Source organism: Centruroides vittatus, unplaced genomic scaffold, assembly GCF_030686945.1.
Source record: "Centruroides vittatus isolate TY-2023 unplaced genomic scaffold, ASM3068694v2 contig_846, whole genome shotgun sequence".
NCBI lineage: Eukaryota > Metazoa > Arthropoda > Arachnida > Scorpiones > Buthidae > Centruroides > Centruroides vittatus.
This window is the reverse complement of record NW_027122551.1, coordinates 1,137,295-1,164,103: the sequence shown is the minus strand read 5'-3', so window position 1 is coordinate 1,164,103 and position 26,809 is coordinate 1,137,295. Positions and strand designations below refer to the sequence as shown.

General features: G+C 31.9%; 1 protein-coding gene across 1 annotated transcript in view; it reads left to right on the top strand.

Annotated features, from left to right (window-relative positions):
* The first annotated feature begins 4,466 nt into the window (after positions 1 to 4,466).
* Positions 4,467 to 26,809, top strand: part of LOC136982483 (arginine-glutamic acid dipeptide repeats protein-like) — a 47,614-nt gene continuing 25,271 nt past the window's right edge. Inside the window, 3 exon segments of the mRNA XM_067278977.1 lie at positions 4,467 to 4,617; positions 22,039 to 22,257; positions 22,334 to 22,433. Coding sequence (XP_067135078.1) covers positions 22,169 to 22,257; positions 22,334 to 22,433 — 189 coding nt within the window. The 5' untranslated portion in view covers positions 4,467 to 4,617; positions 22,039 to 22,168.

Genomic DNA, 26,809 nt, shown 5'->3' with positions numbered 1-26,809 from the left:
CTTATAAAAGGCAAAAGGCTTAATTTCGAAGGTAGAGATGGGTTTTATATTTTTAAAAAATATATTGTAAATGCCAATAACGAGTAGAATTTTTATTTGCCGTTTTCGGTTTCTTAATCTTTCACCTATTCTGAGACATACAACGAAATTGACGCGAACTTTGACGCGAAATTGATGTGCATGCACTCTCCGAAAGTTTTTACTATTTTTTTACTTTTTTGAAAGTTTTGAAACTCTCCGAAAGTTTTTACTATTTTTTTACTTTTTTTGGGTCTTAAATGTCAAGACTTGCAAAAATGTCCAAAAGATCAAACTGAAATGATTCCAATACTTTTCGTGCTATGTATAATGATTGCCCAATTGAAAAGTGAACATATGTCATATTTCATCGTTTAAAGTAGCGACTGGTGGGCCACCTTATGGGCGGGTAAGCTTAACATTCGCGAAACGCGGGCTACAATAAGTATTGGCGGGAATAGACTCCAGTAATTATCAGAGTAATGTTAAGTTAGTTACGATGAAAGCGTCCAGAATCGAACAGGCGGTAGTTTGGTTTTTAGTGGCTGAATGTAATAGAAGTGCCAAAATGTTTATGATGAACATTGTTTAAGCCGAACAGCAGTGAATAATTGGTGCAGGAATTAGAGAAGGCCGCCAGTCAATTCAGGATAAACCGAAACCATGTCAGGCAAACACCGTAATATCCATTGCATCAATCGCCACTGTGGACGACATAATTAGAAGTGACAGACGAGTTACGACTCGCACTGCAACTTTCACATTTTCGAACTTTTGAGAAAACTTTGCGAGTGCAAAGATTCATGTCGGACGATGAGGCGAAGGATTTTTTTTTTACCAGCATCCACCAAATTTCTATGCGGGGGACATCGATCTGCTTGTGGACACTGGGATTTTTGCCTAAATAAACATGGGGATTTTTTTTAGATTCGCAATAAATGTTTGCCAATTCTGACGTGTGTCCACTTTTCATTTGGGCAACCCTTATACATAACAGCCGGAAAAGTAAAAGAGTTTGAAAAAATTTTAATTCGGACTTACATACATAATCTGATAACGTTAAAACATACGCATGTAATGGTCTCTCTCTCTTTTTTTTTTTTTTTTTTTTTTTTTTTTTTTTAAACAGCAGCACTAATTTTTATGTTATGGTATAGTCACCAAATTCCATTTAGTGATATTTCTATAAATTAACAATGCATACTTGTAATTTTAAATTTATTCAGTTATATTTAGATCCATTAGCCATTATGTAAATTTATGTATTATCGTGTTTACGTGATTGTAAACTGTATCAGCATGAACAATCTGTCGCCATATATCAGCCGCGTCACTATGAAAATTGTTGCAAAGCTTTTGCATCAATCACGCTTATCCGTCACGTTCTTATCCATAATATATTTAAATCTTTAATATAAATAAACAAATTGTCGTTTGGCATTAATGCATTAATCACCGAAGGACAAACGAAGCTCAATTTTATCATTAGAAGTATGAATATCATATTACGCACATTTGAACTATAAAGTGCATTAGTTTTGTCTAAATAGTGTATACTTTACATCAAATTGATGTCATTATCACACTGTCATAAAAAAAGAGCATTTCTATTTTTAGTGCCGTAAGCGCTTGGCAAAACACGTTCCTAAATTCGAGCCGAGAAGGGGTGATACCAGACTGATTCGAGAGTATTTTTGAAAGCATGTCGTGAGACTGCTTTTTCTGTTTAAGCAAATAAAGCAACGACCATGTACGCGGAAGCTAGAAATTAAGTTTTGTTTTTTTGGAGAGAACTTCATTGTTGATGCCAACGACAGTGAATCGTAATCATTATTCTCTGAGGAAATTGCACAAGAGGAATTTTTTCGTGAAGTAAAATACCCAAGCATTGAGAAGAACAACCGATGAGAAGACGACCATCATTAAGTGCCGTCGGCTTGTTCAAAACCGTCCCTAATTACCCACGACACTTTCTATCCCCTGCTTTTACATCATTGAAAATAGGAATGACCGCAAACTGGAAAATGACGTCAAATTATGTTTGCGTAAAAATTTTAGTTTAGTACATTATATTAGACAAACCGAATGAACGAATGTAAACGTTAGCCGTTTGTGATTTTACTGTAATCTGAAATTTAGGATCTTATTATTTTTGCTTTCTTGGCTGTTATATATATAGCAGAGAGATCGGTCAAAAATGATCCCCAAGATTTTGATGTTTTTTTACTCGGGACCTTGAAATATCGAGAAATGAAAAAAATCTTGGGCACACATCAATACATACTGTACGGTACAGGGGAAAAATTTTTCCCCTGTACTGTTCAGTATGTATTGATGTTTGTGTGTGGGAGGCACGATTTTGTTCATCCATTTTGAAACTTAATAACTCCTGAGCATTTTGTCAAAAATTTCTGACGTTTGTAGGGAAGTTTGCGTATTAGGGGAATTGGTGCTATTAAATTTTGATGGTTAATTAAAAGTTCGAGAGATGGGGAAATAAAAGAGGACCGTGTGTCATATATCGAGTGGGGTCGGACTTAAGATTTTACTCGTTATTTGCATTTATAATATTTTTTATAAAGCCCATATCTACCTTCAAAATTAAGCTTTTTGTCATTTTATAATAATTAATAACATAAAAAGCTTTTTAATAAAAATCTAAAAACAGATAACAGCACCACGCAGTTTTAAATGTTACCAGGAAAGTTACGCAACTCGTTGCTGGATTTTTTTAATGCGTATATTATTATTACAATTTTTTTGTGTTAATACACAATTGAACTTTTAGGGCTTATCACACTGACTCACTAGACAAGAGGAGTTTATTATTTAATCATACAAATCTATATACATACACACTATTACCAATCTAAAATGCATTTCGGGCTTTACAATGGCCCTTCTTCAGTTAGACATTTTTGGTAATTTAAACATTAGATGTATAACAATCTATTAAAATTAAAACGGATATATAACAAGACAGTTGAGAATTAAGAGCAAAAATAAAAAAAGAAAAAAAAAAACTACAACGTTTCTTAAACAGGAGACGTTCTTCAGCTAGTTGTAATCATAATTCTAACCATTCTTTTCTACATTTTCTTTTTTCATTATACCGAACAAACACTTTATTAAATCTAATTTAATTTATGTATATGTTATAAAATTTTCTTACTTATGTTGAGGTATCACCCACAAATTTTAACTTGTATTAATCACATTTATTTCTTTAAATTAACTCTTCAGTGCCGGGCGCGAAACTATCACACTTAAACCAGTGCCGCCATTTTCATACCTGCATTACATAATATGTTGCATTAAAACCCCATTTAAATCATTGTAAATTATAAAAATTTACTTACTAAAATATATTTACTATTAAATACTATCTACAGACTCTTCCTCAATTTTTACTCCAGTACTTCCCAGTAAACTCCTTCCTCTGTTATCTTTAGTTAATTTATGTAAATAAGGTGTGAACGGATCAACCATTCGAAAAAGCATTTCTCAGTAGCTTATTTAACCATTCGGTTAAGCGTTTTCGAGTTTCTGGACAGCACAGAGAACTTTACACCGATACGCAATAAGATTGACGGAAATATCGTACGGATAGTTTACCGAGTCATGGATAAACCCATGCACAAAATCTTGATTTTTAGCGGAATCTCCATAACCCAAAGTTCGAATTTTTTCCTGCTGATTTCCCTTAGGAAACTATCCATAAATTACGTTCGGCAGATATGGGTTGGTACGCAAATAATTGTTACGATGCCTTACAAGGGGTGGGAGTGTTTGCAAAAATGTTACCTAATGCTAGGATAACAGGATGTTTCTGAAATATTGCAGCAAAAATACCGTTTGTGTCACTGCTTTCTACGTTGTGCGTGTAATTAATGAAATAATCCTGTGCTGTATATTATTCCTCAGTACAATTAACGGACCATTCGAGGCTTCGCGTTACGTAGTTTGTGGATGGGCATATGTGACGGCGTTACGGAGCGTTACAAGAGGATGGAATGGTAGTTGAAAAGTATAAAAGTAGTGTTACGTAACTTACGGACGATCCAAATTTATTTTAATTACACATTTTTAAATTACATAATAAATCGACTATTTAAATTTAATTTATACATTCAAATAATTATAAAATATAAATTTTCAGTTTAAGCGTTTTTTTTAACTGAATATTGTTTATAATCTCTAAAAGCCAATTGCATATTTATTTCCGTAGTAAAAAAATGATATTTTTGTGTTACAAAATTACATATTTGATTACGCTTGTGTGAGAAAATGGAAAAGTAAACATCGCAGCGACGGCAAATGGCGGAATTGTATTCGATAAAATGTGGTCTGTCGTAGATAAACATACACGTTAGTATTTGATTGAAATCTGTTTTTTTTTTTATATCAAGTTATTTTAATCGATTGTAGAATTAGTATTAACGACGTTTTATGCCATGACAAAATTATTAATTTCTGGATTTGGCTGCGAGATTTTAATAAGTAAGATGGCCGACTGTTTAGGACGAATTCTTATTTATTAACGAATCTTTTCCATTTCGACTAGTTTATACTCAACATAGGATTTTTTCAAGTTATTAGGTAAATTTAAAGTATCTCATTCAAATACACCGTTAGAAATTTAAAAAGAGAATGATGGTAAATGCGTAATTAAGTTAGAACGTTAAACGCAATTTAATCACAACTTTGTTTATAAACGCAAATACGATTGGTCTGAATATTGACAGAATCGCTACGGCAGCCAATGAAATTTTTAGTTATTTCGTAATATCATCGATTTTTCTTATAGTAGAGTAATTATTGGAGAAAACGCAGTTCGTATTTATCTTTTTAAGTTTTACGTCAAACCAATGAATTTTCTCTTAGAAAAATAAATCTGAGAATTCTTCTTAAATGTACATTTCTGAGATAGTGTGTCAAAGGTTAAATGTTTATTAATGAAGATTATTGATTATTTTCTATGGATTATCAAATGCCATTTAATAATTTACAAATGAATTGCTATCTAATGTATATTTGTTAATATTCTGTTTGCATTTCTTATACTTAAAGTATTAATTATCATGTGTTATGTATAATTGGGGCCATTGAGAGCTTGTATGGGACCTGGAGTATGTGGGTCCATTTGTTGTTTATTTATTTATGAAATATGTTGAATGTTTCTTCATTAATAGTTTTATTTTTTGATGATAAAAATATAATTAATTTATAGTTATAGTAATCACTATGGATTCCTAAGTTTTCTCTGAACCTGATAAAAATCCCTTCTTCTTTCTCTTTCAATGTCTCTTGTTATAACTGATTATTAATAAGGTGACCGATTGCCCTTCTTTTCTAAGTTCTGGCGTCCCTTGAAAAGTGTTTTCCTTTTCGATATTTGAAGACTGATCTGTAAATCTCTGTATTTGGACAATGCCAAGCCCGTGCGACGTGACGTGTTTGGGTTTGATGTGACTATTCGTCCGGGCTCAGTATGGTGCAGCCAGATGCGATTGTGAGACCTCGAGACAGCATTGTTCCGCCTAGTACTTTTGTTCTAATCTAGTACCTTTTTACTTGTCTCACTATCAAGATACCCAACACCATTTTCCTGGTACCATTTGTGAAATCCTAATACCTTTCCTTTCAATTTAGTACCTTTCAAAAAATTCATTTTTATTTTATGTTTTTTTTACTTTACTGTGGCAGTAAATAGATTTTTTAGGCTTTAACCTCTAACAGTTCCAATGCTAAACAATTGGTAGTGCTCAAAGTGATCACTAGAGGCACACGAACACCGATAAGGTCGGTAACACTGAACATTGATATTAGTGTAATGTTTTGGATCGCACTCCACTGTGGAGTGGAGTCTCCACCTCCTGTCTCCACATAGTAATATATGAATTTTGTATATTACATGTAACACACTATATATTTTAATAAATAGAAATTTCAAAAATTATAAATTTATTATTTATAAATAAATATTTAAATAATATATACAAGGGCAGATCAAAAAGTAAGTTGCACTACCAAGTTATGACCATTTATTAAACCACCTATACAAAAGCAACATGGCTATGACAGCATACAATGTAAGTTCACTTTTCCACATAGTTCCCAAGAGACTCTAAACATTTCTCCAAATGGACAACCAACTTTTTGATTCTGGATGCATAGAAATCTCCTCCAGCACTATGTAACCACCCGGAGACAGCTGCTTTCACCTCCTCATCGTTTCGGAATCGTTGTCCACCAAGATCTTTTTTGAGGTGACCGGAAAACATGAAAATCACATGGCGCTAAGTTGGGACTGTATGGAGGATGTTGAATCGCTGCAGCAGTTCACACATTTGGTGGGCCTTGTGAGGTGTTGCGTTATTGTGCATCAAAATCACACTGGCGCTCAATTTTCCCCAGCGCTTTTCTTTAATTGCTTTACGCAACCAGTTCAACATTTGGCAATATGAAGCTGAGTTAATTGTCGTGCCTTTCAGCATAAATTCCATGTGCACCATACCCTCCATGTCAAAGAACACTGTCGCCATAACCTTTCTTGCTGAAGGTTGGACCTTGTCCTTCTTTCATTGTGGTGATGAGGTCTGCACCCATTTCATCGATGTTCTCTTCATTTCGGGGGTGAAGTGGTGGACCCATGTTTCATCTCCTGTGATGATTCGCTGCAGAAACTCGTTGCCCTTTGCAGAATACCGTTGCAAAAATGCCAGTGAGGATTGGAAACGTCCCTTGTGATCATCGGTGAGAAGACGTGGGACCCATCTTCTTTGACACAGTTTACAAAATCCAAGGTCCTTGTGAACAATGGAGAACACACTGCCATACGAAATGTTCAGCATGCTGGCAATTTCCTGCACTTTTATGCGGCGATTCTCTCTAATGATCCGCATCCACACAGTCAACATTTGCAATGGTACTGGACATTACGGGCCTGCCTTCGCGATACTCATCCGTGCGTCCGGCTTCAAATTGTTGACACCACTTTACAATATCTTGCCGAGAAATTGCATGCTCACCATATACAGCAGTGATTTCATGATGAATGTCCATGCAATTAATCGGTTTGGCCCATAGAAATTGATTGTTGCACGCACCTCCAATGTGGAGTGAACATCCAGTTGACGTTCCATTGATCCTAGCCTGTTATCCACACACAACAAGACGGGAAACCACACCAACCTTCCTATCGGACATCTGAGCAATTACTGTCCCTTTCTCCGCATTGCCCAAGATTATGACACACAGTGTGCTCTTGCGGCGAGTTAGTGCAACTTACTTTTTGATCTGCTTACATAATATATACATACATTCAGCAGTTTACAGTCAAAGTAATGCCTCCATGAGTCAATAGATCATTTTGACTTAATGTATTGATTCTGCACATACTTATGTCATATTATCAATATTAATATCGATTTTTTTAAAAATACTGTCGCACATTACTAATAGATTTTTTAGAGAAAACTTAGTACCATTTTTTGTTATCTAGTGCTCTTTTTAGTACCTTTTATAGAAAGGCTTGGAACAACCCTACCCTGTGTGCCAGTGGCTTTGTTTCCTTCTTACCAAAATGCGACATGGCATGTATGCATGCAGTAGAGATTATTATAGTGCAATGAATGAAATATTTCTTTTATTTACGAAATTTTTTCCTCCAATTTATTTGTGTGCTTTTTTTTTTAAATCTAAATTGCTTTGTCATTTTGGAATGCAGATATTTTGTTAAGAATACAGCATTTTCAAAATAATTATATCTAAGGAAAAAAAAGGCAAACATACAATTTCATCCTTAAGTATTTATATATATCTATCAGGAATGAATAAAAATGCAGCTATGAATGAGGCAGTTGAGACCTTATTTGTAGGATGAAAAAGTCAAAGGAACCACATGTGACTTTTTGCAAGATATAGCTGTCTAAAATCAGTCCATTTGGCATTTTGAAGATCCTCAAAAATTATGAAAAATTTAAAAGTGAAAAATCCAGGACTATTTTTCAAAACAGTACTAAAAATCAACTGTTTTCCACTTTACTTTAGACAGCTAAAAACTCATAAAACATGAGAAAAGTCATTGTATCAACTATTTTCCAGTGTATTTGGATCACACTGCATGCCCCATTAATTTTTTGCATGTTTAATTAAAAAAACTAAAAAGACCAAATGTCTACGAGCAATCTTTTACAAAATATTCTGCTCTGAAGTTTCCTTTGCATTCTTTCTATTTAAAAACACTCAAATACATTTCTTATATTTTGGCCAGACATGCCAAATAATTGATTCTTTTTGCTCAGCTATTTATTAAGAAATAATAATACAATTTTTGTGTTATCACACACAAATCTTCTGTAGAGCTTATCACATTGACACAATTTACTATGAAGATTTTATTAACCAGTAATAGTCTTTTAAATTACATTAATATAATCACCATTAACACAAGTTCAAAATGCATTTTGGACTTATTTGGCTTTCTTCTTCTTTAATGCTGCCGAATGGCGTTTGCAACTTCATATTGATATAGTTCTCTGTCTTGCACTGTGTGTAGAATTTGTTCTGTTGTCATGTGAAGCCAGGTGTTGATGTTGTCTAGCCAGGCCATTTTCAGTCTGCCTGGATGTTTCTTGCCTTCAATCCTGCCCTCCAGAATGAGAGGCAGTAAGTAGATGGTATTTTTGGTGGTTCCTAGTGATGTGGTCTAGGCATTTGCATTTCCTGCTGATGATGGTTCTGATCAGGTCCTGTGCATGTTCTGCAGGACCTGTGCATTGGTTATTTTGGCTGTCCACAGGATTTTCAGCATTCTTCGGTAGAGCCACATTTCAAAGGCCTGTAGCTTTTTTGTAGTGGCTGATGTTAGAGTCCATGTTTCTACACCATAGAGCAGGATTGGCCAGATGTAGCATTTCAATGTGCGTAATTTGAGCATGATGTTCAAGCTTCTGTCGGTAAGGAGTGTTTTCCATTTGGTGAATGCGTGCCTGGCTTGTTCGATTCTGCTCTTGATTTCAGCCTCGTGGTTCAGCTGGTCATCAATGAGTACTCCGAGATACTTGAAGCGGTGTACTTGCTCCAACTTTTCGTTTTTTAATTTGATCGTGATTTCGCTTGGAGTCCTGCTGACCTTCATCACCTTTGTTTTCTTTTTGTTGATTTGTAGCCCCCATGCTTGGCTTCCCGTGTCCACTTCATTCAAGATGGTCTGTAAATCTTTTTCGGAATTTGCTATTAGTGCTGTGTCGTCGGCATATCTTAAGTTATTGATGTATTGTCTGTTAACTTTTATGCCGATGTTCTTGTCGGCCAGTGTTTGGTCAAAAATCATTTCCGAATAGATGTTGAAAAGAATGGGAGATAATGGGCAGCCTTGCCGGACGCCTTTTTGTATTGGTATTGGGTCTGTCAGGTCGTTGTCATAGTGGAGCCGGGCTGTTTGATTCCAGTAGAGAGTTGCAATAAAGTTGATATCGTTGTTTTCGAGTCCAAGTTTTCTCAGTTGATCAATTAGGAGGTCATGGTCTACTGAGTCAAAGGCTTTCTCATAGTCAATAAAACATATGTATACTTCTTTTTGGTGTTCATAGCACCTCTGTAGCAATATTTGTAAGCAGAAAATTGCCTCTCTGGTGCCTAGTCCCCTGCAGAAGCCAAACTGTGTGTTTCTTAGTGTGTTTTCTCATTTGCATCGTATTCTTTGCTGAATCACCTTGAGGAAGACTTTTAGCACCTGGCTCATTAGACTGATCAGCCTGTAGTCTTCACATTTTCGGCTGGTAGCCTTTTTTGGTAGGGCCACAAAGATTGATTGAAGCCAGTCGGATGGTATAACATTGTTGTTGTAGATTTGATTGAACCATTTCGTTAGTTGCTGGATGTTGTTGTAGTCTAGTTGCTTCAGCAGTTCCACGTGAATCTGGTCAGGTCCACAGGCCTTGCCTGGCTTTGCTCTTCGGATGGCATGTTCCACTTCAGATGTTAGTATGTGGAGATTGTCTTCCTGCACTTGTTGTTGCATTTCTGCTGGTTTTCTGTTGGTGCCGAACAGATTGCATATATAGTTCTTCCAGGTGTTGAGTTTGGCTCGTTTGCTTAATATAGGTTGATTGTTGTCCATATATAAGCTTGGGATAGGAGCCAGTTTGTAGATGCTTCCAGCTTCTTTGAGCTTCTTGTGCAAGTTAAAGTTATCATTTTTCTTGATTAGGTCTTCGATTTCTGCACACTGCTCTTCCATCCATTTTTCCTTTGCCTTTCGGATTTCTTGTTTGATCTTTTGTTGTATTTCTTTGTATTTTTCCTGGTTGTTGCTTTTGAATGTTCTCCGCTCATCCATTAGATCTGGAATGTGCTGGGTCATCCACCGTTGTTTCTTTTTCGGCACCTGATGTCCTAGCAGGGTTTCTGCTGTTTCATTGATGCACTGTTTAAGTGAATGCCCAAATGCTTGCACGTCTGTTGTTGCTGCTTCGATCGATTGGATTGTAGTGTTGAGATGAAGCTGTAATCATTGCCTGATAGTGTTCTTCAGCTTTTCCAGATCGATTCTTTTTGTTGTGCTTGTGTGTTTTGCTGATCGTAGTTTAAGGTGTAGTGTTGCTGTTACTGGGTTATGGTCTGATGATATATCAGCTCCAGGGTATGTTTTTGCCTTGAGGACACTTGATTTATATCTGGTGTTGATTAAGATGTAGTCAATTTGGATCCTGACGATATTGTTGTCAGAGTCTTGTGGCGAGGTCCAGGTGTATAGTCATCGAGGTGGTAGTTTCAACCAAGTGTTGGCAATGCTAAATTTTGCTTCTTGGCAAAACTGGATGAGTCTGTCGTCCCGTTCATTTCGTGTCCCCAAGCCATGTTCTCCGACTATAGTTTTGTAGCTTTCCTTGGCCGACTTTGGCATTAAAGTCACCAAGGATGACTGTAATGTCGTGCTTCTTCAGCGGCTTTAAAGTGTTGCTTAGCTGGTCATAGAACAGTTGGGCATTATTTAATGATTTAACATTAAGCATATTTTTCTTAACCTAAAGACAGGATCCAATTTTTTACTTCCCTGGCTGTTATATATAACAGAGGGAAAGTATGGCAATTGGTCAAAAAAATGACCTGCAAGATTTTTACATTTTTGGATTTGGGACACCTTGAAACATTGAGAAATGCAAAAAAAAAATCAGGGTTTTTTCTGTATGTATGGATGTTGATGTGTGTTTGTGGGGGGCACGAATTTGTTCATCTTGTTTAAAGCTTAATAACTCTTCTACTTTTTGTCAAAAATTTCTGAAATTTTGCAGAGAAGGTTTGTTTATTTGGGGGATTGATGCTATTAAATTTTGGTGATTAAAGATTGAGAGGGTGGGAAGGTGAAGGGAGTTGTATGTATCTCCACTAGAATAAGACTTAATGATGATTTTACTCATTATTAGCATTTACAATTTTTTATAAAACTCATTCCTACCCTCAAAAGTAAGGCTTTTGCCATTTTATAATAGTTAAAAATATAAAAAGTTTTTAAAATAAAATATCATAACAGATGGCATCACCAAATGTTGCCAGGAATGTTAAGCAATTTGTTGCTGGATTTTTTATTATAACACTGACAAAACAAAACTAAATTCCCCTCAATAAAATTTAAAATTCTTTTATATACTCCAAGACCATGTCTTCCTTTTATTCTTTTTTATCTTCACGACCAGGTGAATTAATACACACAAGGCATTTTTACCAGAATAAAGATGATGTAAAAATGCCTTGTGTCTATTAATGCACCTAGTTGTGAAGATAAAAAAGAATTAAAATTCTTTATCCAATCTGTTAATATCCTGTTAATTCTTATCATACAATTTCTTCACACAGTACTTTCTACATTACATAGAAATGTTCCATTAATAAAATTTTTACAAAAATAAGTATTTCTGAATTATAAAATTTTACTTACAAAAAAATGTATCCTTATATAAACTGTAAATTCCAATATTAATGTTGTCCTGACATTCTTGAAAATGGTATGCTAATTTCCTGATAGTAGCTCCTATATAAAAGTTTTTGATCCTATACACATTTATTGTAAAAGGATCATGTAGACACCTGAATTCTCCAAAAAGGCAAGACTATCCCTACCATTACAAAGAATTCTATATAGAGATAGTTGAGGATCAACAGAAAGCATAAACTCTTGTTTCTCTAAAGCATGAACTAATACATAGAGTAACAGCCCCTAAATACAGAATAGAAGGTTGTACAAATACCAGATTTTTCTTGTTAATGGTGTGTAAAGCAGTGAGTGGGAAGAGAGATCTACAGACCAGGTTAAATTCTAATAATATCCAATATTGTCTGTTAGTTACATGAACCATCCTAAAGAATTTTTAATAGTAATGATTGCATTAATGTAATTTAAAGATGTATACTATTGATTAATAAACTCCTCATATTACATTGTGTCTGTGTGATAAGATGTACAGAATGTTTGTGCTAACACAAAAATTGTAATATTAATTGAAAAGACAAGAAGCGTTAATAATAATTATTAGAAAAATGTTATAATCAATAGTAGTTTACTTCTCTATGATTTACCATATAGCATCAGTCCTGTATACTAAATATGTAAGCAAAAGAATTTTGTTGACAATTTCCTTTGTCATATAGATCTTTAATAAAGAGCAAAATAATTTTGAATACTGTTCAGTTTGTAACTAAATCACTTAATTTCATCAGGTCCATTCCATAAAGTTGTATGTCACTTTTTTAACTGACAAGTGAGTGAAGTTACAGAAACAAAGATTTTCAATGAAAATCACTTGTGAAGAGAAGTTACCATTGAAAAAATCAGGTCAATATAAATTAAATTGAATTTTTTTTTTATTTAGTCTCAAAGTTTCTTCTGGTTTTTCTGTGAAATTGTTAAAAATTGGACATATGGCCGCCTTGCATGCACCTGACTATTTCAGAAGCCAACTTTTATTATTTATAAGAAATATTTTCAGTCAAGATTTGACCATCCTGATTATCAAACAAATTATGCAACACAAAAACTATATACAAAAACTCTAGTGCTAAATATTATGCCACTTTATTCTAAACTGTTAAATACATGTAACCTCTGTATTATAACATGGGAGTTATGTTCCAAAAAATTGCTGTGTTATGCAAATCCGTGTTATATGAAACAAAGAACTAGTGCGAAAAGGGGGGTTAGGTTCCAAAAATTGAAAAACATGCTGTTAAATCCTTCTTTAAATCTAATTTATTATTCACAAGTTGAAAGGCCGGATGCAGACAGGCATCAGGGCATACAAAATTACAAATAAAAATAATAATATACTGAATATTATACAGTAAAAAATATAAAATAATTTATATTGTTAATTTAAATTAATTTAAATAGTAGCCAGGGGTGCCCCTAGTGGCCATTTTTGGGATATAGTGATAGAATCCAGTTTTTCAGCTTTATTATAGTAGATTTTTTTCATGGGTAAAATACTTATTTATTATTTAAGTAAATATTTTACCAGAGGATTATTTATCCTATATGATGATCTCAGCATGAGCATCATCAACTGGTAACAGTTTTTATTACATTTCATGTTGTACTGTATGAGTGTTTTACCTAATTTCCGAACTGTGTTAGAGTGAACCCGTGTTATAGAAGTGCCGTGTTATATGGGGGTTACCTGTACTATAATAATATATAATAATGTAGGCTGATCTTGACTGAAAACATTTTTTTATTTAGTAAAAATTGGCTTCCTGAAATCAGTAATAATTTTATTTATTTACAAAGGATGGTATTAAGTTCTATAAAGTTTTATGATTAGTTAAAATGTAGAATGTAAAAAATCGGCAATGTAGGTAGCAAATTTTGGAAGATTAAATTTCATGAAAGTTTGTTCCCAATCCTTTTGGTTTTTTTTTCTTGTGTATGTTATGTAAAGATGGTTGACAATCCTAATTGTGTATATAGTGGTTCTTAGCAGAGATGAAATATTTTCTATTAGAATATTCTTAGTGCTTTATCCAGAAAAATATACAATATTAAATATTGAATTCAAATCAAATTGCTTTTTCCAGAGTGGAACTCTTCAAAAATTTTAGCCTTTTCAGGTTCAAATTAATTCCTGAAGATATATACAGGTATACCTCGTCTTACGTCGGTAGTTGGTTCCAGGAGAGGCGATGTAAGTCGAAAAATGACATAAGTTGAATTTACTTGTGTAGTTACGATGTAAGTCGTATCTTCGACTTACGTCGTAACTAAACGCCAATAATAAGCACTTAAAGACCGCTAAATAAGACGACAACACAGAAACACAGATGTTTTCATGTTTCGTTCTCTAGGATTTATGATGATTATATTAACATTTGCTGTAAATGTACATATTTTAATATGATTTTATGTGCTTTTAACGCTTTTCTAGTGATATTACGACTTCAATGTTTGTGGCGGACGGATGTAAAGCCGAATAAAATGACTTAGACTTGATTTTTATTTTTCCATATACTTTTTTGACAAACGATGTATAATCGAGAGCGACGTAACTCGAGGTATACCTGTAATCCAAATGCAAAGTTTTTCAAGAATTTTTGAAAATTTTCACTTAGGAGATTAAAAAATCAGCTAAAACCACAAAAAATCATCTCAAATCATCCCAAAAATTAAAAAATAAACTAGAAAAATATTTCATCTCCCACAATATTTCCAATGTATATTGAATAAAAGAAAATTTAAATATTCATTCTTTAGCATTATATTTTATCATTTACAGTCTTTTGTTACTAGAAAATTATTTTTAAAAATTAATATTATCATCTTAAATCAAAAATATATTGAGATAGGGAGTGATTTGATGATTGTAATAGTTGTCATCAAATATTTTGTGAATTTGAAATATCTACTATATAAAGCTGAAAAAATGGGCAGTCTCTTTCTTTCTTTCTTTCTTTCTGTCACGGTATGCCAAAAAACAGCCACTAGCAGCACCCCTAGCTATTATTTAAATGAATTTAAATTAACAATATAAATTATTTTATATTTATTTTATATTTTTACAATATAAAATTCAGTATATTATTATTTTTATTTGTAATTTAGTATGCCCCGATGCCTGCATCAGACCTTTCGACTTGTATTTTAATAACAGTTATCCATTTGAAGGTGAAATTAAAAGAAAAAATTTAATTATCAATTTCTTTTGAAAAAATTTTCTTATGTCACCGTCCGTCCTCGGGGGACGGTGACATAAACACCTCATAACAGAATGGTCTTAAAAAAAAGAAATTTAACACCTGATGAAAAGCGCAAAATAAACGGAAAAGATTGCACTCGAAATGCATAGTGAAATAAAGAATGATGTGAATAAAACCCAATAGTCTTTGTCTCTGATGAAATGCGGTACAGACGAAATAACTACAGTTAAACTAACTGTGAAGTTAAATCAATTAATTTTTTTGAAAAAAAAATTTTTTTAAGGGAAATTGATAATTAAACAATATATAAAAAACCGCACCATTAATATATAATACTTATAGAAAAAAATTTAAGTTGAATAGTATATTTCTTTTATAATTATTATTTGATTTTTATGTTATACTTCATATTATTATTCTTACTGTAAATGCAGTACAACACGGTTTGATACAATAGAAAATTTTTTTTTAATGCTGTCAAAGGTTGTCTCAGAATATCATAGATTTTTATCAAAATTGAAAGATATTTACTATGTTCAAAAAAATGATATCATATAAGAATATCGTATCTTTCTTATTTATAACTGAAAGATATGTAAACTCAATACAATATAAGGTTAGTAGTATAATAAATGTTACTTCTGGACACTTTCTTGTGGGAGATGTAATTTCAGCAAAAACCACCTAAAAAAACAGCAAAAATAATTCAAAAAAGTCTTAAAATCAAGCAAAAACACTTGAAATAACTTGTTTTAAATCTCTTATTTCACTTTTCATTTCTGGACACTACCTCAGTGGGAGATAAATTTTTACTAAAAGCACTGAAATTTTAAACCCTTTATTTCCAAATCACTCCAAAAACGACCCTTTGGATCTAGCACCTTCGGTGTAATCACTAAAGACTAGAAAAATATTCATCTTCCACAACTTTTTACCCCAAACATCGATGACATTTCTGGACACTACCTCAGTGGGAGATTAAAAAATCAGCTAAAACCACAAAAAGTCATCTCAAATCATCCCAAAAATTAAAAAAAAAAACTAGAAAAATATTCATCTCCCACAACATTTTTTGACTCCAAAACATTGATAATATTTCTAGACACTATCTTGTAGGAGAAAAATTTCTAACAACATTATTAAAAAGTAAAAAAAAAAAACTAGGCTTATTTTTATAAAAAAAAGTAGCAAAAATCCCACTTTTTTGACATCTTATTCTCTCTACTAGTCACATCCAACCAAGAACCCACCTCATGGGATCAAGGACTTCATGGAACGTGTGTGTTCTGGCACTTCGTACAATTGCGGGTTTGAGTCCCACTTTGGGCCAATTCTTTTCTTCCAGTTTAATCTAAATTAATTAATTAAATATTATAATTATTGATTTTAATAAGAGATGGTGCCTAACGCCTAACTCTAGTGCCAAATTTATTTCTAATTTATGATCATATATCCAAAATTTAGCCCGATCATTTATGGCAGTTGTTAGGGTATTTGCTTATGATATTGGGTTTTGTTTGGTGTTTATTTGTATGATCTATAGATTCATTTAGATACTTAGCAAGTAGCCTAGATACTTTTTCATCTAATCTAGAGTCAGAACAATTAAGAGAAACAAACAAGGATCCAAAATAATTAGAAAAGGTATCTATCCATATGAATACATGGACTCATTTGAGAGATTTGATGAAACGAGATTACCTCCTGTAGAAAAATGTTATTTGTCCTTAACAAAAGAAAGTATAAGCTGGCCTGAGTATGATTGTGCTAGAAAAGTCTGGAACCATTTTAAAATAAAAAATCTAGGTGAATGGCATGATCTGTATTTAAAATTGGATGTTTTCTTACTATCTGGTGTATTTTAGAATTTTAGAGATTTATGTTTGTATAAAAGCTATGGCCTAGATCCTGTTTGGTATTATACTACACCAGCATTAGCTTGGGATTGTATGTTTAAATATACAGGAGTTAATTTAGAATTATTAACAGATTATGAGATGTATTTGTTCTTTGAAAAAGGAATGAGGTGGAATTAGTCAGTGTTCTAATAGATATGCATTAGCATCTGAGAATCATCAACTCGTATATCTAGATCAGGGGTTCTCAACTGAAGTCCACATGGACTCTAGGGGTCCATGGGTCTCACAGAGGGAGTCATGGGAGTCCACAGAAAAAAATACTGAATTGAGGGTTTACAGTGATATTTTAGTGATCAATAGGATAATTCTACAGTACTTCAGAACAATTGTTTTACTGAGAATTAAATTTCTACAGTATATATATTGTCAGTTTCTTTATTACTCATTTCTTGCATAAGGGTTAAAATATAAATTATTTAAAATATTGAATATGTATACGACATATATATCTCATTGACAAAGGTCAAAGAGAGATTATAAAACCGAGGTCTGTTAGGAGAATCTTATACCATCAGCATCATGTCACTTGACAGTGACATTTCTGAATGTTTTGTGTCAGTTTTCTTCCAGATCTTGAAGATTACGGTTAAAATAAACTGATTACCTTTATACTGGAGGGAGGCTATAAAGGTCCCTCCAGTATAAAGGTAATCAGTTTATTTTAACCCTAACCTTCAATTCTGTGCAAAACTCCATCTTGACAAGGTAAGAGGTATTAAAAGTTAAGCTAGTTCATAAATACAGTAGTTACTTTTTCTGAAATTCAGAGCTTCAGTATTAAAATATTTTTCCAATTTGAAACAATGTAACAAAAATTATATAAGGTTTTTTCTGTGCAATGTCTATGGGGGGTCCACACAAAAAATTAATAGGAAAAGGGGTCCATGGGTAGAAAAAGGTTGAGAACCCCTGATCTAGATGCTAATAATCTCTATGGTTGGGCTTTAAGTCAAAAATTACCACAAAAAGACTTTAAATGGATGGATTCTAATGAGTTAGAAAGTATCAATGACATCCTGACTTCTGATAATCATACTTTTTACGTGTTTGAAGTTGATATAGAATTTCCGAGAGATTTAAAACTGTATAATAAATTTAAGGATCTCCCACTAGCTCCTGAAAATTGAGTTCCTCCAGCTTCACTAGAACATAGTTCGTCTGGTGGAAAGACTGAAAAATTACTCTGTCATTTCTATGATAAAAAGACTTATATAGTGCATTACAAAATATTAAAACTCCATAAGAGCTTAGGAATGAAAATAACAAAAATCCATAGAGGAATAAAATTCACTCAAACAGATTTTATAGCTCCATATATCAAATTCAACACAGAGCAAAGACAAAAGGCAAAAAATAATTTTGAAAAGGAGTTTGGAAATTCCTGTCAAATTCAGTATTTGGAAAAACGACGCAGTCTGTTAGAAAACAACAAAACAAAATTATTTAGCAATGAAAATAAGGTTCAGAAAGCTATTTTCATTCAAACAAACCAAATTTCAAGTTGAGATCAATATTCAGTGAACATTTAGTGGCTATTCATAACTATAAAACAAAAGTATTGTTCAATAAACCAATTTATATTGGGCAAGCTGTATTGGATTTATCAAAACTATTGATGTACGACTTCAATTAATCAATTATAATATAATTAAAGAAGAATTTAAAGAAAAAGAATAAACCAATTTATATTGGGCAAGCTGTATTGCATTTATCAAAACTATTGATGTACGACTTCAATTAATCAATTATAATATAATTAAAGAAGAATTTAAAGAAAATGTTAAATTACTATATCAAGGTACTGATAGTTACATATAAGAGTTCAAAAATATTGATTTCTATCAGTTTATGAGAACTAATCCAGACTTGTTTGATACATTGATTATCCAAAAGATCATTTGCTTCACAGTGATAAAAATAAGAAGTAATTGGGAAACTTAAAGATGAGTTGAATGGAAGTAAAATGAAAGAATTTATTGATTTGAGATCCAAAATGCTGTGGATTCAGCAACTAAAAAATTAAAAGGAATCAAGAAAGCTGTGTTAAAGAAAGAAATAGGTTTTGAAGATTATAAGACTTGCTTATTCAATCAAAAAGAGTTCTTTCATAAACATGGCCACATACTAATCACAGAACCTTAAGTTTTTTTAAACAGTTTAACTGTTCAAGAACTTTTAAGTTTTATTATTTCTTTGTTTTTTGTAAATAATGATTTCTTTCATTAGATACTTTTACATATGCTCTGCTTACCTTGTTTTTATAATCATCGGGAATTTAAATTCTCTTATATTTTTTTAAATCTAATTCTTCTTCATCGACATCAATTTCATTCATTAATTCAACATGTTCATGCAGTTTAAGCATTTTACTATCTTTTAAAGTTAAAGATAATGATATTCCTGGAATACTAAATACTGACTTTTGCTTCTTTTGGTGGTACTTTTTCAAGTCCAAGTAGCTTTGCTGCATCCTCGTTGTATTTCTTCGCTAAAGCATTATGTTCATCGCATTCTTTTTGATATGCTTCTTCTAATTTGTTAATAATATCTTTATATTTCTTATTCTTTTGTATTGAGTTACTCAACATTATGCTTTTACAATCTGATTCACACAACATAACAATAACATAAAATAAAATAACAAATAATGAGCAGAATTGCTGTTTTTGTTCATCTGAAGCATCTAAACTGTCTATTTTATCAATTAATTTATTCATAAAATCAATATCATTTAGCTGTTTTAGCAGTGAACTTATTGTTACCAAATGCTAAAATATTATCAAAATTGATTTTAGATAAATCTTGAACACTTTTAACAGTGTCATGAAATGTTTTTAATGTTGTTGTTATTTGGTTTGCCATTTAATATAAAAATATTTTGGTTATATTTCTTTCCTATTATGCTAATTACCTTACTTTTTTCTTTTCTAATTTCCATTCCTTTTACTTTTCCACTTTCTTTACAAATTACCTTTCTGTTTTTTTTTATTCCTTTCCAATTTCTTTTCTGGTTACTTGTTTCCTTTTACTTTTTTAAAAATATATAAATGGATTCAGAAAGACTTCTCCAGTATTTAAGGCTATGGGATTTTGAAAAGAAAAGAAAAAGGAATTTGCCAAAATGTATAAAGTCAGTGTAAGAACAATTGATAATTACGTTAGAAAGCACAATATTCAGTATGAAAAATGTGTGTTTGGTGTTAATATTTCACAAGATAAATTTGGGAGATATTCATTAAGCAGCAATCTATCTAGCACGAACGTGTGCTATGCTATTGCAGACCCAAATGGTAATTTAAATGAGCATTGTAAAACCCTAACAGGGTTCCAGGATGCTTCACATCATAAACAGAGGCATGATAACATTTTTAAAAATTAGATTTCTTAACTATTTTAAAGGGATATACTTATTTTTATAACAAAGGAAAAGTATGGTAATCAGTTAAAAAATGACCCTCCAAGGCTTACATTTTTGGACTTAGAATCTTGAAATGCAAGAAATGCAAAAAAATTTGAGGATGTTTTCCGTGTGTGGAGAGTGGTATGATTTTGTTCACTCACTTTGAAGCTTAATAACTCCTGTGCCTTTTATCAAAAATTTCTGAAATTTTGCATAGAAGTTTGTGTGTTCAGGAATTGATTCTATTAAATTTTTGTGGTTAAAGGTCAAGAAGTGGGGTGATAGAGGGAGGTCATGTCGTACCTTTAGTGAGGTTGGACTTAATGAAGTTTTCACTTATTACCATATTTTTGCAAAATGACCGGCGTGCCAGTCTATCTGGGAGACCACAAAATCAGATATTTCCTTATGATGAAAACCAGCATGCTGGTTTATCCTGGGGGATTTCCAGCATGCCAGTTTAAGTGAGGCTATACATCCCTCTCTATAGAGGCACATTGAGTTTTTATGAACAAATGAGTTTTTATTCTAAAGCTGAAACTGTCAGCATTACATCAAAAACTACAATTATATATTTAATTTCTTCATTTTGTCTTCTTTCTAATGATGCAAAATACTCTTTGAATTCCAAAAGTGCCTTTTTTTTGTGTGTATTTTATTGTTATTTGATTCAAAAATGCAAAAATAAACATATTAAATTTAAGAAACTCTCTGTAAATTATCTTAACTTGTACCCTTAACATGGACTTTGTGTAAAATTTGAGAGGAAGGTATTATTTTTAGGTCAGGATAGATGATCAGTGTAGCCCACACTGACTATACTAACCAATAAGTTGTTAATTGTTTTGTCATCTTGTAAACATAAACTCTCTTCCTCGTTTTAAGTTAGTCAAATTACAATGTTGTTAGTTTATTGTACTCAGAAGAATGTTTTCTTTAACATTTAATTAACAACTAATTTTGTTAGATCTGATTAATTTTATATTTTAGTTGCAGTTTAACTAGCATGCCAGAAACCCAGGGTGACTTAGAAAATCTTTTTTTTAATTTTCTGATTTGTTTTTTATAGAATAAAATGATTGAGTTTTAACTTTTTTCAGTATGTACATATTAAAAAAGTAGTTTTAAGAAATTGATATTTTTCCAATCCCTAACTCTAGGTCTGAGGTATAATTATTTTTTTTTGTATTATTTGTCATAACTTTTACCAAAATTAGACCAAAATATCTTTATAAGTTACAAATATTTGAAAATTTATGAAAGTTTTTTATATTTGTGCAATTGAAAGTACAGTATTTATGGAATAAATAATTTTTATTCAGATAAAACAATGATTTTCATTTTATTTTAACATCATATATGTAAAATAAATTTTGAAAATTTAGAGATGAGAGTAATGTTTTCTTTTTCTTAATTTTTATTTTAAATTTATTACTTTTACAGTAAGATCATTTCTTAAATATGAATTGTTTGTTTAAACAAACTTTTGTTGACATTTTTTTAAAATAGTTTAAAGTTGTAAGTTGGTGATCCCTGCTTGGAGAACCACAGACTGGCGAATATACAAGGTGAAATAAGGGTGGGTCCTAGCCACCAGGCCCGCCTGCCAGAATATCATCCAAATGTGCCTCCAAATGAAATGCCAGAAAAATGTGAAAATTTTGAAGAATTATGTTGGACACCTGGTATACCAGATTGTGATTTGATGATGTATCTCCGTGCTGCCAGGTTTATAGTAATTTAATTACATTTTATATGATGTATATTATATTGTATACATTTTAATAAATATATTATTTCACAGGAGTATGGCAGCATTTGCTGGTATGTGTGATGGAGGTTCAGCAGAAGATGGTTATTTAGCAGCATCAAGAGATGATACAACAATAAATGCTTTAGATTTAGTAAGCACATGATTTTGTTTTATATGATTTAATGGTTACATTATTTATTTTTTCTTTTATTTTCTGTTAATAATTATGTCAAAAGTTTAGCCATGCAGTATATGAAATGTTCTAAAAGTTCTTTTTGGTTTCATTTCCTTCTAGAGAATTGCAAATCAGTATACACAAATCATGGTGCAAAATTCTGAAGTAATTATTCAATAAATTTGGTCAAATTTTTTCTCCTCTGGGCTATAATTGAAAACAAATATACATATAAATTCATTAAAATGCTCCTGATTACCTGGCATCATAATAAATACATAAAACATTTAGTTTGGGAAACAAAGAATTTATTTTTTCAGAGAAACCTTTTCATTCTTTAAAAGAAAAGCTTCAGCTCTGTGTTTAGAACATATTTCAAGTCTTTCAACAGATTGAATTGGACAGTTTAAATAATGAAATCTAGAACCAATTTTTAAATTATAAATTACAAGTTTTTTGCAAGTTTTTAATTTATAAACTACAGCATTTTAACACTGTAAATCTCATATAGCTTTTGACATTGTTACAGCTTAGTACATCTGTAATGAGGGTCTATTGCAAGTCAAGAAAATGGTGTGAATAAGATAAGATGCATTTATATGAATAAGAGTGGTATTTTTATATTCCTCTAACATGAGACTTAAGACACTCCTTCATTTTGATCTTAACCAAAATGAAGGAGTACCTCTTTAAGTCAAGCAAATTAAAGGAGGACCTGACAAATTCAAGTATACAGAAAGTTGAGTGATAGCTAAGAACAGAAGTCAATGGAGTTATTAAAATTTATACTACCAAAAAGACCCATCACTTTACTCTTCTGAAAAGTCTAGGAGTTTCAAGCAGAATGGGCACTTAGACTGATTCTCAAGTCCTTTGCACCCATTATTACTCTGGAAAAAGCTGTACATGAATTACTTAAAAATGTTATGGTTCAGGTTTGATTATGCCATTTGTAACCTAGTTCATGTCATCAGAACTTTTGCAGATGTCAAATTAGAATAAAATGTTATACTTACAATTCTTGATTATGAGAATTTATTTCCATTTATAAAAATAAATGCTGCCATTGCAGAGGCAGAGTCAGAGATAAAAATAGAGGCAGAGTCTGTAACTTGCTTTTACTAGTAATTTGATTTGTGGAAAAGAAGATGTAGCTTTACAAACATATAAGAAAGTTACAGACTGCATTGATTTAATTTAGTCCAATTCATATTTCATGTAGGATAGCACCTACTATGTTCAGGATACTAGTAATCCTATGAAATCCCCAATCTCCAGTGATATTATATAAATACAGATCTTGGGTGAAAGGTCCTGTGATTGACAGGTATAGGGACATTATGAAGCTTTGTCATTATGTGGACAATGTTTTCATTATATGGAAAAGACCAGGATTTGTTTATGATTTTTGTAAATGATATAAACACTAACCCAGCCAGTAGATGCATAAAACAGGTTAGCAATACATTAGTAAACTAGTTAGACATCATTGTATCAAACAAATGCTATTTTCACAAAAGTGTATGGGAACCAACTAATTTGGATTCTTATATACACTGTTATTCTTCTGTAAGTATTAATTTCCTCAACTCAAAGTTGAGTTAACACAAAATCAAATACAAACAAATAATAGAGGTATTCAAAATTACAGCATTTTAGATTTCTGTTACAAATCAGTTGATTCATCTTTTCATGATTATGATGTATTAGTTTAATTTGCAAATTTTCTTACATTACAATCCAACCATCTGTTGCCAGTCGAAGGGAGATACTATAATGAAAGAAGTTCCTCAAATTTTCATGTCACATAATTGCTGCCTTGTCCTGGTCGCCTCATTGATTGGAGTCTGTTAACTTTTGTAATTCTTTCTTTGCACAGTTCCACCATTGCTGGTTGCCTTCATATTTCTCTCATAATGGCATCAAAAAGAAAAGAGAGTTTCTCTCACAACCACGAGTCAATATATACCACCTTCTGCTCCCTGCTGGGTTTATTACCACTCCAATCAATAACAGGCAATGGAACATTCTAGAAGCTTATAAACAAATGCTTTGTAACTGACAGTTTAATTTTATGTACAGAAATGATGAGCGATTATCACACTTATCATACAATGAAGTATGGGTTAGCAGCTTTTCAAGCTCTTATAAAAAGAGCATTTATGCATTTGACTTTAAAAATTCACGGGAGACAGGAGCTCCACATTTCTCTCACATAGCCCATTCACACAAGTTTCTGCTTCCATTATTATGAATGCATATTTAGAATTGAGACAGTAATTGAGAATAGGTAGGCAGAATGAGCAAACTAAAGGCAATATATGTGTAGTGTAGTGTCTGGGAGGTGAATAGCAGCATTTCTTACCTCTTACACTAAAGTTAACATAATTTTAGGAATTAAGAGACTTTCTGTATTAATGCAAAAGTTAGAGAACAAGGCAGGAGTGCATATAGTAAAGTTCTCCAGAGGAATCAATGACTTTTATTACATAGGGTTTACATTTAGATCATTAAAACAATGCATTAAAGAATGCAGTCAGTCACTAAAGATTCTCATACTGGAACTACATTAGTTAGCCCAATCAATTTACACATGGTGCAAATTGATTGGCAGAAGCTTTTAATTGTTAATGAATGATCAGATCTACATTCCATAGTTTTATATAATATTTTATCAAGATCAATTAATGTAATTAATAAACAACAATCATTAGCATTGAATACAGGGTGTACTTTCATCTTACACTCTCACAATCTTCAGACTGGTTAGTGGTTAATTAGATAGGTTCAAGCAGAGAGGAAACATTTAATACCATATATTTGTTAGTTGACTACTAAGCTTTAAATTTCATCTAGCTTTTGATATCATTAAAGTTTGAATTGTTATTGTTTAAAAATTTGTAATTTAGGTTTATAGTTTATAATTTAAAAATTTGTAATTTCTAGTTTGAAAATTAAAAAAAATTAAAATAATCATACCTGTATTTAAAATTTAAGTGTTTGATTCAATTTGTCAGATGACTTGAAATCTGTTCTTAATGCAGAGCTGAAGCTTTCATTAAAAAAACAAAAACATTTCTCTGAAGAACTAAATTTTTAGTTAACTGATTTAAACATTTTGCTTTATTTATACAAATTCATTAAATAGTTACACTTCAGTAGACACGCTATATGAAATAGGTTCTAGTAGAACTTTTAGTACAAAAAGAAAATGGCAGCAATTTAACCTTTACAGGTACAGATAAAGATACTGCTGAAAGATATACCAGTATAAAACATATCTTTAGTCTAGGAGTTACTTATTAGTATTTAATACAATGTCATTAGATTCTTTTTCTTTGGTATATTGATGAATTTTTTTTCATTCATCTAATTTATTTTTTTTTCCTGCCAAGGCAAGGCTAATTTTAAAAATACTATAAATCTGTTTTAAGAGAAATGCTTGATTTTAATATTCAGGTGACAGATGAGATGTGACATCTATCAGCTTGAGGGTCTAAAACTTGGTGACAAATGTGATAGAGAGAGAGAGAGTAGATAATCAAAAATGAGTTAACGGGGGTCATTCAAATATGATGTCACCAATTTTAACAAAAAGTATATTAGAGATCAGCATGTCTAAGTTTAAGTAACAGTTCACATAGGGCTTAAAATAATTACAGAACACTTGGTAAGTGATTTATACCTTATCAAAATTTTGAAGTAATGTGTGTACTTAAGTTTCTAATTTCAGCATGCATATATCATTTTATTAAGTAAGCTTTATATCAAGTAGCCTGTTATAATTGATGTGTGTATTGTATGTGATTACAGTAACTTCAACAGGTGTGTTAACAGTACAGAGAACTCTGCAGACTAGATTTTTAAGAAATTTTAATATCTCCAATTAGAATAATGGCTTTTCAGTGTGGTGTAGGTACTTGTTTAGAGTTCATTTGCCACAAAACTTGGTAAAACAGTAATATTAGAAGATATTAAAACAAGAAATGAAGTATATTTAAAACATCACCTAGTGATCAAATCTAGAAGTGTTCATTTTTTCCTATTATGGTGATTTATTTATTTAAGATGTTAACTAAAGAAAAAGTATGACAACTATATTTGTTAATATGAGGGTTTTTTCCCCCAACCTCCACTGACCCAGAATAAAAATACAAGAATGAAGAACAAAACCACTTTATTTGTAGAAGGTAGTTAGTTTTCACATATTTTTCTACATAATTGCCTTCTCGATTCAGGTAGACATCGTACCATGACACCAACTTTTGTATTCCCATGTCAAAGAACGTTGCTGCCAGGCCATTCAGCCAACCTTTAACACTGTCGGTCAGCGGTATACAGTGTGGACCTTG